The sequence below is a fragment of the Nylanderia fulva genome, unplaced genomic scaffold, assembly GCF_048542155.1.
Source record: "Nylanderia fulva isolate GAGA-0341 unplaced genomic scaffold, ASM4854215v1 Scaffold8, whole genome shotgun sequence".
Taxonomy (NCBI): Eukaryota; Metazoa; Arthropoda; class Insecta; order Hymenoptera; family Formicidae; genus Nylanderia; species Nylanderia fulva.
In genome coordinates, this window is record NW_028190916.1 from 5,078,233 (window position 1) to 5,091,234 (window position 13,002).

At 32.8% G+C, this 13,002-nt stretch overlaps 1 protein-coding gene across 3 annotated transcripts in view; it reads right to left on the reverse strand.

The window, feature by feature from the left end:
- snu (ABC-type transporter snustorr) overlaps positions 1–10,668 on the reverse strand; it is a 70,653-nt gene extending 59,985 nt beyond the window's left edge. For 2 of the 3 annotated variants that reach the window (XM_085489247.1, XM_085489245.1), the window contains exons 1-2: positions 10,468–10,668; positions 3,927–4,186 (exon numbers count right to left, since the gene is read on the reverse strand). In XM_085489247.1, coding sequence (XP_085345373.1) covers positions 3,927–4,012 — 86 coding nt within the window. In that variant the 5' untranslated portion in view covers positions 4,013–4,186; positions 10,468–10,668. Of the gene's footprint in view, positions 1–3,926; positions 4,187–10,403 lie in introns of all 3 variants that reach the window. The other variant, XM_085489246.1, reaches the window with a different exon arrangement.
- Positions 10,669–13,002: the final 2,334 nt, after the last annotated feature.

The window sequence follows — 13,002 nt, forward strand, 5'->3', positions numbered from 1 at the left end:
GAAAGTAGAAACTTGTACCAGTGGAAAATTAAAGTTGCAGACATATATAGAGTCGTATAATGAATCAATAAAAATTTAAATTTGCAAATGTAAAATTGTACCATAAAAAAACTTATCTTTTAAAAAAAAAGATAAACAAGATGCCAAGTCCATGCGCCATGTGAAAAAGTGTTAAACAAAAAAGTATTTTTAAGTAAAAAAATCTATCAATTGACAAAAATTTATGTTCTAAAATTAATATCTCTACAAAAAGTAATGTCCAATTATTGCGCGAATAAATAAACATTTTTATAAAAAATTAAAATTTAAAAACTTATGCAAATTTAAAATTAATATAAAATAAAAAGAAATAAAAAAATTTTAGTTAAAAAAACTGGGCGCGCTGCAATGAGTTTAAAAGTAACAATTTAATTTTAATATCATTAGAATATTATTTAGAAGCGCGCCCAGTCTTTTTAACTAAAATTTTTTTATTTTTTTTTATTTTATATTAATTTTAAATTTGCATAAGTTTTTAAATTTTAATTTTTTATAAAAATGTTTATTTATTCGCGCAATAATTGGACATTACTTTTTGTAGAGATATTAATTTTAGAACATAAATTTTTGTCAATTGATAGATTTTTTTACTTAAAAATACTTTTTTGTTTAACACTTTTTCACATGGCGCATGGACTTGGCATCTTGTTTATCTTTTTTTTTAATAGATAAGTTTTTTTATGGTACAATTTTACATTTGCAAATTTAAATTTTTATTGATTCATTATACGACTCTATATATGTCTGCAACTTTAATTTTCCACTGGTACAAGTTTCTACTTTCACTTGGCGCAATTTTTTTTTTATTTCATTACTTTTGTTACGATTGTACATTGGTTTATAATCGATAATTTTTCATACAATTCTATTGTACATGGGTTTGCAATGGATAATTTTTGTTAATGGTGTGCCCTTAACTGGTCGCCTTTTTTTACCTTTTTTTAAAGGTGAGTTTTTAGAGATTATTTAATTTACAGTAATATCAACTGTTAATTAATGGACATAATAAATTAGTGTTGTGGCGCCATTATTAAATAAATGATTGTCGTAAATTTGTGTCACGCAAAAACACAACTGATGCTGAAAATTTCAATTTAAATAAAATATATACTATAATATTATGATGAGATTTAAAGTAGCTAGACATTTGAAATCTGTCGTGAGCATCCGATAATCGGACAATGAATCACATTTAGTTCCGCGCTTTTTAGCATAATGATATATATTGCCAAAAAAATATAAAATAACACACATAAAACACATATGTTGTTTGTGAGACGCATTGACGTGCGTTACTTCATTAAACATCTTTTTGGAGTTCCATGTTTTGTTTTTATGTTATCGTAAAATTCGGTTTTCTAGCTTTGAATTATATAGAGATACGTGGGCTTTATTTAAATTTTATAGTTTTATATTTTTTAAATATTAGAATTTTTGGGACACAAAATATCATATGCGACTATTTGTAATTGAATAGATATTTTAAATTATTAATTATTAATTATTATATACAATTTTTATGATTAATAATAGCACATGCGTTTAAACAGAAATAGCTAATAATAAATTAATAAAGCATTTTCGAGACTTTTTCGAGAAATACTCGAAAATTTAAATTCCTAGCTTAAAGTGCATTTAAAATATTTAGTCTTTATATTTTTTTTAGTTCTTTTAAAATTTCTTTACATTGCATAGATTTTTGCTGAAATTGTAGAAATTTATTTACATATTCATCTTTTGACATTTTTTTTATATATAATATACATTCTTTAATTTGCTATTTAGATTTATTTATGCAAAATCTCTTTAAATTTAGTTTTTTTATAATTTTTTATAAATTATTATTCATGAAATTTTTTATATTTTTTAATATTTTAAAAATACCGACTTTGTTTTTATTTAGGAATAGGTGTATTTTTAGAGCAAAAGAAATCTGTCCATCACCTAAATGGTGCCGCAAAAACGCTCTAATAGCCGAGGATACGTTACGTACGATCGTGCGTGCATTCGCTTGCGTTTGTCCTTTCACTGTATAATGTTGCAGTCAAGCAAAGCGCGCAGTCTGGTCTCTGGCCATTGCCGGCCACTTTCACGCACGATTGCGAACTCGGCCCTGTCGAAGTAAGAAGTAAGCCGAGTAATGTGCTGAGTGTAAGCTCCTCTCTATACAAAACTTGCGTTTATAAAAAAAACGCTCCGACCGCACGTTACTACGCGAAGTAAAACTCGTGTCTTCAAATAGCTTATTGCGAAAATAAATTTGTTTTCTCGCAAAATAAAAATAATTATAAGTACGTGAGAAAAGACAGGATTTTTTGCGAATTAAGACTACAGAAAAATAAAATTTATGTTTGACATACGCGAGATACAAGATGCGAGCGCGACGATCGTATAGAACAGCTCGATTCTCGTATATAAGAGGCTTCTGTTCCTTTACATCTATTTATCATAAAACGACTATCAGTATTCAAGGAGAATTTGCGAATTCTTTGCATGCCCAAGTTCTTGCAACAGATTACAATATATCCCTAATGCGCGTTAGAGAGAGAAACAGACTCCTGGCTACTGCTCTTGCTACTTTACTCCTTATTTTACGCGATGCTGAAATGCGTGCATAATGCACCGAAATATCGCGCAATCGAAAATTCCTGGGAATTATATATGCGTAAGACAAGTGCCAGGAGCTCTTTTAGAAATCCGTCGAAGAAAGTTTCGCTGGACCGTATAAGATATTGTGTGCGCCCCGGCGTAGATATAATACATGAATTTCGACGTATAATTAGCCGCTCTCCAGAAACGAAAACCGATAATGCCGATACTCACGTGTGTGTATGTGTGTATTGCGCTGCATGTGAGTAAGTACAGTAAGTTTCTCTCCGGAGCATAATCTCTATATATAAGAGAAGAAATCTACGGACAGCCGGCAAGAAAGAGAATTTGCTTTTAAAAATATGCACTCCAAAAAAAGCGATACACTTAAAATTTAGAAAAAATTTGCCAAATTTCAAATGACAATAACTTTGTTAATAATAAAGATAGAAAGGTTTCTGAAAAATGAAAATAAAGCTTGGAATTTCTACTTTAAGAATCTATTATTTCAATGCTGCGAGATAAATTTATGAAAAATGGCGGATGACAAAGCGAGAGCATGCAAAATTATAAAATAATGGTCCGAGTTTATTACGGTACATGGCGTGAGTTAAATGTAGCAACTCAATGGGATGAAAAGCATATTATAATACAAAGTCTCTCCTTTAAAATGCTTTTTTATTCATCTTGATACGATGATTTTTTGCCGAGATATTCGCATTTGAATAAAAAAGCAGCTTTTTACTTTAAATGCGAATAACTCTGCGAAAAATTACCGTATCGAGATGAATAAAAAAGCATTTTAAAGGGGAGACTCTGTACTATTATATGCTTTTTATCCTATTCAGTTGCGACATTTGACTCACGTCATGTGCCTTGACAAACTCGGATCATTATTTTTCAAATTTGCATATTCTTGTTTTGTCATCCACCATTTTTAATAAATTTATTCGCAACATTAAAATAAATAGGTTCTTAAATTAGAGATTCCAAGCTTTATTTTCATTTTTTAGAAACCTTTCTATCTTTCTTATGTACAAAGTTATCGTCATTTGAAGTTTGGTGATTTTCTCCCAAATTTTAAGTATACCGCTTTTTTGGAGTGACTGTATAATCGAAAGTCATACCGAGCACTTTTAATTTTCACGGAATTTCATTATACGCCTCGTATTTGCATGAAACTTTCTACAGTTTAACATCAGGCGAATTAATTATGTACATATATGCGCGATTCGAGAGATCTGGAAGATTTACTTCCGCTTCGATAAATAAATTTTGGATGAATCAGAGAGACTCACCCGGGAAGTCCGTCGCTCCAGCTGAACATTCGTTTTATCTTCGCTCGTTGCTCCCGCTCCTCATCCTGGAATCCCTTGTTGTCCATTGTAAACGCCTTTTACCTCCGTGCAAATCCGTGCTTCACCTCGCGTAGAAGGCCTTGAAGCGGCCTGAGGATTCTTCGCGGGGACACGCGCGAAAGAGTGCGATTGCTGATTCAACAACGACGGTGCATCTTTTGTTTCCACTTTAAAACACGTCACCTGGCACGATTGACGCGCTGAAAGTTAAACAGATTATTGGAGACTTCCTACTTTGGTGATGTATCGTGCACGATAAAGCGATACTACTGAATAATCAAATGAAATTCTGCTTTCATCCCGATATTCTTTATTCGAAATACACATGTATATGATATTTTTTGCTGGTCGTAATCGAAACGAAAATTTTCGCGTCATTAGCGAGAAAATATATTACGTAAACATTGACAAAAAATTTTGTTGACATTTGACTTGAAATATTTTTGCATATAAATTTCATGACACACTGACTGTTGACGTATGTCGCGTATTTGTTTCCTGGTGGATTTTTCCTTTCATCGCGGGAAAATGTCACACAATCGTTTTATAACGAGTGCACGCTCATTCATAACAATAGCGGAAAGTGAAACTTTAAACGCGACTTTTCATCGCAGTCGCGCGAAGTGTGCACGCTCGAGGTCATTAGGAAGAAAGCGTGGTATATATAACGAACTGTCGGCCATTGGAATAGAAAATGCGGCCGTGCCGTTTTACTGGAAATAACGATCACTTTACTTAGCTTGTTAGACTACATCTCGGTCGTCACGGGGATAGGATGCAGTAGCGAGAGTACATGATTGAGCACACGGCAATCGAAAGTAAGAGATCGCGAATGCGTGCCGTGATCCAGTTTATGGATGTTATTTAATCGTGTACCGTTACCAAGTGGAGAGAGAACATTTTGAGATTGCTAATAAAAATACTAACATTTTATTGCATTGTAAAAATAAAGAAAGTTAGACAAAATATTATATATAAATATAAATGGCTAATATAAAATAATAAATTAGTAAAAATTATAACGCTCTTATATATTGAAATAAAATTGTAAAATTAATGTCAGTACAGGCCAACTAAAGAGCATAAAATTATTCGGATGTTAATGAATATTATAAATTTTTATTTTAAAACCATCAAAACATAATAATACATTAAATCACAAACGTTTCGACTGTACGCAGTCTTCTTCAGTGGAGTCATATAATATTAGTCAATTATAAAATTTAAAAAAACATTTCGACAATGCTAATAATTGCAATTCTTACTGTTCATTATAATCATATAAAATTATTTAACTCAAATTATTTTAATAATATTTATTAACATCAGAATAATTTTATGCTCTTTAGTTGGCTAATATAATCATTTAATTTTCTGTTTGACATTTTGATGAAAAAAAAATCAAGACAGCTAAAATCCTAGAAAATTAGTTGCAGTTATTATTTAGAATAATCAAAGGCTTTCGACTATTTCAAATATTTGAAAAAGTAGTGAAGTGATAGATGTTGAGAGTTGCCATCGCAACGTTTATTCTAGCACGTAACTGAGATACCGTGTCGTGGACACGATCGAACAGGTAAAAGGTTCGTTAGCTGTTCTATTGTGAAAAAATATCCTCACGTGGTTCATTGTAGTAACGTGCCACAATAATTCTTACAGCATGAATGACGCGCAACTATAACGTTATCTCACACTTACACACTATATAAGCGACTCATATTTCTCTAGTGATTCATTCATTAGCTCAGGTATCTCATTAATAACAGAATTATTAGCTTCGGTGCTCAATAATCTTTTTCTGCACGGAGAGAATTTTCTCTTAGACTTTACCCTAAAAATCATGATAATCGTGAGACGATATGGTACTGAAAGAATTTTATAAGTTTCTCTGATTAATATTTACCACAATAAAAATATTACTACGCACATAGTAAAATTAATCGAACATATTCTATATCTTATTGTGGTAGATATTACTTTTTTTATTGTGGTAAATATTAATCAGAGAAACTCTTATAAAATTCTCCCAATACTATATTGTCCCACAATTACGATGATTTTCAGGGTAAATTCTAAGAGAAAATTCTTTCTGTGTGTTACTGCACTCCGTGAATTGGAGGCGAGATGAGATGAAGACGAAAAGATTCGTTGCAATAAAATTTCAAGGAGAAAATTATTAAAGTAAATATAAATTTAACGTATAAGACGGGCAACAAGAGCCAAATCGCGGATGACAATGCGTTATCCTAACGAAACTAAATAATTTTCCGTTAGAATTAAATACCGGTGCACAAGGCACCAAATTTTTACTTGGACACGGCCAAGATTTTTAAATATGAAATAATCTCATATTTTGAGATTTAATTTCAATACCCCTTTAACCCCCCTACGGAAAATAAATAAATGAATGCAAGAGAAAAATATAGATCCGAAAATCGCTGAATCGGGAATCGAACCCGAGACCTTTCGCTTGCCGGGCGACTGCTCTTCCAGCTGAGCTATTCAGATCCTTTCGATTCTATACTTTTCTCTGCGTTTGTTTACCAACATTAATATATATAACAGAGAAAAGTATAGAATCGAAAGGATCTGAATAGCTCTGCTGGAAGAGCAGTCGCCCGGCAAGCGAAAGGTCTCGGGTTCGATTCCCGATTCAGCGATTTTCGGATCTATATTTTTCTCTTGCATTCATTTATTTATTTTCCGTAGGGGGGTTAAAGGGGTATTGAAATTAAATCTCAAAATATGAGATTATTTCATATTTAAAAATCTTGGCCGTGTCCAAGTAAAAATTTGGTGCCTTGTGCACCGGTATTTAATTCTAACGGAAAATTATTTAGTTTCGTTAGGATAACGCATTGTCATCCGCGATTTGGCTCTTGTTGCCCGTCTTATACGTTAAATTTATATTTATATTGCAGAGCCTTGTTAAAACTCTTATATTATTAAAGTAATATTACATCAATCACATTGGTCTATAATTAATCGAATATTCCACCGATCGCAAATGCCCGCAAAAAAGAGGCAGAAAAATGTGCGCTCCAGTGATATACGCAGCCACAGCACGACCGGATCTGTAATGTTGCAAGAATTTTGTAGGACTTTGCGCCGCGTTTACCTTGACGCGAATCGGTATTTCTCTCTCTCTTTTTCTCTTTTTTTCTGTTAAAAGCAGCGGAGAATCACACGCGACGAAAGACATTGCGAAGTTTTCTTCTTCTATCTGAACAAAATGTCCCGGACGTTTTTTGTTTAGTTTTGAAAGCGCCGGGAAATACTGATCGCGAAGAGAGAGATAAAGGATATCTCGAATGCGCAAAGGACATGTGTGATTTTGGTCGATTTTACTTCGAGAAGCGAAGTCGCAAAGTCGTTAAGTCGCCACTGTAGAATGCAAGAATTATTAACAAACAATGGGAGTAGGATTGCCATCTTTAGCTGAACCTTGATCCAAAGACTTTCTTCGAGACTTTCTCGAAATATACGCTTACTGAGAATATCCGTCAAGAAAATATATAGTCTTGATTTTTAATTTATACTTTCGTATTTCATATTATATGTACTTCTCTTTTTATGTTTTATACTTTTTTAATAGTTGTTGTATAATTTATGACTTTATTTGATAAATCACTCTGTTTTTACGCAAAACAAGAATTTCATGAAAAATCGTTCTTTTATTTGAAGTTCAACAATTTGCACATCAGAAACAAAGAAGGACCTTTTCGCATATAAGTGTACGTAGTAATGTATTTCATAAGTGTAATCTAAATAAAATATTCATTCACAGTTTAAAACATAGAAAAAGAGAAAAATCATAACTCAAGTGTTCCTGATGATTATAATAATTTTCTTCTAATTAAAGAAGGCGAGAATAGCCAGATCAAAGTGCAAGTGTGAAGAGTGAGAAAAAAAGTGTTATTGGACATATATTTTTCTCTTTTTTATCAAATCCTTATACTAAAATATTTTACGAATGTTATAGAGAATATTTCATCTATTTATACTACGTCTGACTACTTTATTTTTACGATATCTGTGTAGAATATATTTTCGGATTGTTACAAAATGTTTTGAAAGGATCGATCACCTCTTGACACAGATATATCTTTATAATTCTAATTAATATGCAATATATTAATTTTCAAAGAAGCGCTGAATGTTCGCGTGCGGTTAAGAAACGCGATCTTGGAAAATAAAATCCCATTACCGCAAAACCACACGGCACAATGATTATTTCTAGACAAATGGAAGCTTGAATTGCACGAAAATGTGACAATCACTTCGCACCTTCGCTGGCATAATTTTTGTTCATTAAATAAAATAAACGTCTCTGTACAAATTGTAGTGATCTCTTTGAATCCATTTCCTACGTGACATACATTGTTCGAGTCAAACATAAATAATTTATTATTACGGCGTTGACGCTTTTAAAAAGTGTTTTATTTCCTAAAATTCTTCTTTAAAACGCTTTATTTAAAAATATTAATTTTTCGAATGCGCCTTTTTCTCGTTGCACACGATGATTCTTAAATGAGATGGACCGCAAGCTGTCACCCGGCACCGGTGCATTGTGCAAATGGGAAGTGCAGCGTGTGCAATTGTAAAAGAATGGTCGCACGTGCTCTTAGAGAGAGAATGAATGAATTATTCGTGTCACGCGACTCGGTGCGACGTTGTGAATAATTAGACTACAATTTGTTAACTCGCGATTAATAAACAAATCACGTGAAAATCATCGTATAATATATAGACATAACTAAATGTCTCGTAACGCAGATACTTTCGTGAATCGTTGTACAGACTTAATCACGTGATCCGATGGACTTTTTTTAATACTTTGAACATTGTCACATGTATATTATATGTATAGAGTCAATTATCTAGTATTATATAAGAGATCTGTTTTTCATGGCAATGACAAGTATTATAATTTCTTATGTAATTTGTTATGTTTACACATATACGAATTATAGTAATATTAAATAAGAGATTCTACAAAAATAAATCCTTTTATTCCTAGATAGATAATATACGCACACATAGTACGCGAAAAATAAATCTGTACAATTTCAAAGATATAACGATACTTTAATAGTTGTAATAATTTGATTCTTACAATTTTTACACGTCAATGGCTGCATTCTTTAGATAGTATTTATAAATAATTAGACATACATATATATATATATATATATAGACTGCGTCGACAGCTAATTAACAAGTTACCTTCAAGCTTATTTTACATTACTCAATAATTAGACATAAGTATAGACTGTTATCTTTGATGTTGCAATGTACACATGGAATTTCTGAATCATAAAATTAAATATGTTTAATTATTTAATCTAACTCAATATTTCACACAAATTTTAACAATAATGGATTCTTTTATTGTTTTTCATAAAAACAATTGTTTTTTATAGGCGGATTTGGAAAACAATATTCAAAGTAGCACTACGACGTTCAGATATTTAATTTATATAATAATCTGAAGAAGTTTATTTATCATGTTTATCAAGTGTGTGTATTATTTAAGTGTGTGTATTATTTTTTGTCTGTATTTATCTATTTGTTGTGCATAAAATCATTAAATTTTTTTCAAGAGATCAATTATTCTCACTTTGCAAAACATCCTCTCGTGATTAATATCTTTTAGTCAGCGATGAAAGTAGGAAAGTGCGAGGTAATGCATTCGAATTAGGTTTAGAACTCTCTTACTCTCCTATTGAAGACACCGTTCTCAGAGATCGCAAGAGAATAATTTCCAATATGTTCTCCTTTAGAAAATATCTTGAATATACGATACGCGAGAAAATATCTATTTTATGCATGTACCATACGATCGCGGTTTCTCGTGTGTAGTGAATTTATAATTTGAAAGTATATTTCGAGTTTGAACAAAATGAAAGAAAAATTTACTCAATCAAATTGTTTTATTTGACGATGTGCTCCGAAATGCGCGACTTCATTTTTAAACTTTTTCATTGACAAGTAAATAGAATTGAAGTTATAATATCGAATATAGATGATCGTTAGACACATATACGTCATCACATACTTTCTCCCGACTGTCGTTTCACATTTATTCTCATTCCTCGGATAACTCTCAGTTTTCCACGTTTCAGACATTTTGCCCCACTTCGCGACCACATTCTTCAATCAGTTTACCTTCGATTTCATTACATTTCGTATGCATCTTATATTAATTATTTCGTTATACCTTCATCATTTATCTCAATCAAGACATGAAATATATCTAGCTTGGCAATTAATTTCCAATGACTAACTTAAGAAGCCGGGAACCGGTTTTCACGTCGAGATGTCGTATTTTTAATTTTTTAAATTTTTATCACGGTGATAATAAATTTGTCTACATTCACAACGCGTTTAGATTCATCAGGTAGCGATTTTTCTCACGTTTGGAAATGTTGTCACACGACCTCTTATCACTCTGTACTCTCGCGATGAATCTTATTCGCACCTCTTATCGCGGGAATCAGTCGGGTTTACTGTGCGATCTTGGTTCTCTCTTTCGGTCCTTCCGGTCTGACAGCTCGGTAGTCCTCGCACGTGCACCGCGATATGACAATTAGAGGAATACGAACCGGAGGCTTTGCACGATCGCGACGGATACGCGTACGACCGATCCGACTGAATGTGTTTCTCGCACTGAGCGAGCCAAGTCTCGGTTGGGCAACGTACATGCACACCTCCACATTATTCGAGGGGGTACGCACACACGCAACGCGAGAAAGGTATATCCACACCGTCTTTCACGTTGCATTCACCTGACGTGGTGAGCAGAGGCCGGTATAGCACTTGCACGCATATATATACATAGAGAATTGTGAATAGGCGAGTATCTGGATTCTGCAGGACAATGACTGAAGAAAATTACCGAGGAACGAATGGCCTTGTCAAAGGAGAATTAAAGAGAGAGAGAGGGAATAAGGAAAATTTCTTGTGCGCGTCGATCTCGGCGACTTCACCTTCGATTTCATGATCACTTTTACACGCGACATGGAACGGGACAAAAATTATATATTATACATTCCCGGACGCGCGAGTCCGTAAGATTCGAATTCGAATTCTTCGGCTTCTCTCTCGTCTTACCTCATGCTTTTACTTTCTCTTTCGTGTGTAAACTGGGAGGAGATCCTCTTGCTGGCTAGAAAATTTTAAATCGGTAAGAACATTTTATGTGGAGTTAATAACCCCTCGCAAGCAGTTCGTGTTTACCATCTCGCTAAAAGTCATCAATTATTCAGGTATTGTTTAAACATTAAATGTCAGGTTTTGTGGATGCGTCTTTATACCTGAAATAAATTTATTTGGTGCATCAGCATGTTTGTAAAATAATTCCCGATTGTCTACGTTAAAGGATGCACGATTGACCCAGATAAGATGCATCTTGAGCTGCAATCGATTGTATATGATTATATAAGTATTTTCTTGTTCACTTATAGACCAGTGCTGGGATTATATTGTGCTGCACGCATTTCATTTATTTATGACTTATTCATGATTTCTAGGTAAATTATACTTCTACGCATATTTACATTTTTCTTCTGCTAACATGGCATGCGCAATAGACAATGATCTTTGATTACGTCAATCTATTGATGGATCAAACACATTTTCAATTCGTCGCAAAAGGATGTACTTCTACGTATGTATGATGTATGTTTATGCTTTATAAGTTATATAAAAAAGCTTGTTCTTTTTTTACGCAGTTATTTAATGTAAAGGAAATATTAATTTAATCTTTTGCGTATCTTGCTAATTGAATGCGAGAGAAGTACGCTACGTTCTTTTTTGTGAAAGTCAATTACTAATATAAATAATAATCTAAGTTCTATATGTTGAAAATCACAAATTCTATTTGATCGAAAGATTTTAAAAGAAATTATTTCTACACTAAAAAAAAAATTTTGTTGGATTAACAAAAATTCTGTTCGAAAATGGACGAAACGGAATTCTGGTTGAATCTACCAGAATTCCTTTTAATACAACAAATATCTTGTTTGCACCAACAAACTGATTTGTTGTACAAACAAGATGCTTGCTACATTAAAAGGAATTCTGGTAGATTCTTGTTGCATTAAAAGGAATTCTGGTAGATTCAACTAGTAATTCCGTTTCGTCCATTTTCGAACAGAATTTTTGTTAATCCAACAAAATTTTTTTTCCAGTGTAGATCATTTAGAGATAATTAAAATTCGGAGCAAGAGATCTGTTGGAAAATGCAAGTCAAAAATAATAACGCCATGCGGAAAAGTTAACATTTCGCGGTGCAAAGATTAAAAAAGTTTAAAATATAAAAATTGCATGCTTATACATACGCATAGAATAGTATGCTTCAATCTAAGCAATTTGGCCGAATCACACAAAAACTCGCCGCTCAAGGCGACGTAAGCGCATACATATGAATAACTAGTTTTTTATACGTGTATGCACTAGCTAAAGTTTCGCATATATGCGCTCATATGTGTGAAACCTGCTTCTCGATCTTATAGAGACATATACATATACGTAAATGCGCACATTAGTCACTTTCGTTTCGAATCACCAATATATACATACGTATGCGTATACGCATTTTTAATCCCGAGCATGTGTGTCACTAAACGAAAGCGTACGGCTCCGTGATCTTCCGCATGTATCAGCCATTTTATACTTTAGACCAGACAAACGGCTGCACACGAGCGACAAAAAAACGCATGAATGCTGCATATATTTGTTGCGTATTTATTAAGCAATACTTGTAGATAATAAGAATACCACTCACACATATGCGCGATAATATAGATCGCTACGTGTATATTGTTTTTTTTATTACCATCTAGTTAAAAACGCTACATTCAATCAACACGTCTAGTTTTGCTTCTTATTATGTGCGACCGATTTTGCGTTTATTATCCTCGTCCGAGAAAAAAAAAATAAAGAGGAAAACAGGATAAAGTTGCTTTTTTAGCAGTTTGAAGAAGTGGGGAAAATCGCAGTCGGAATTATATTG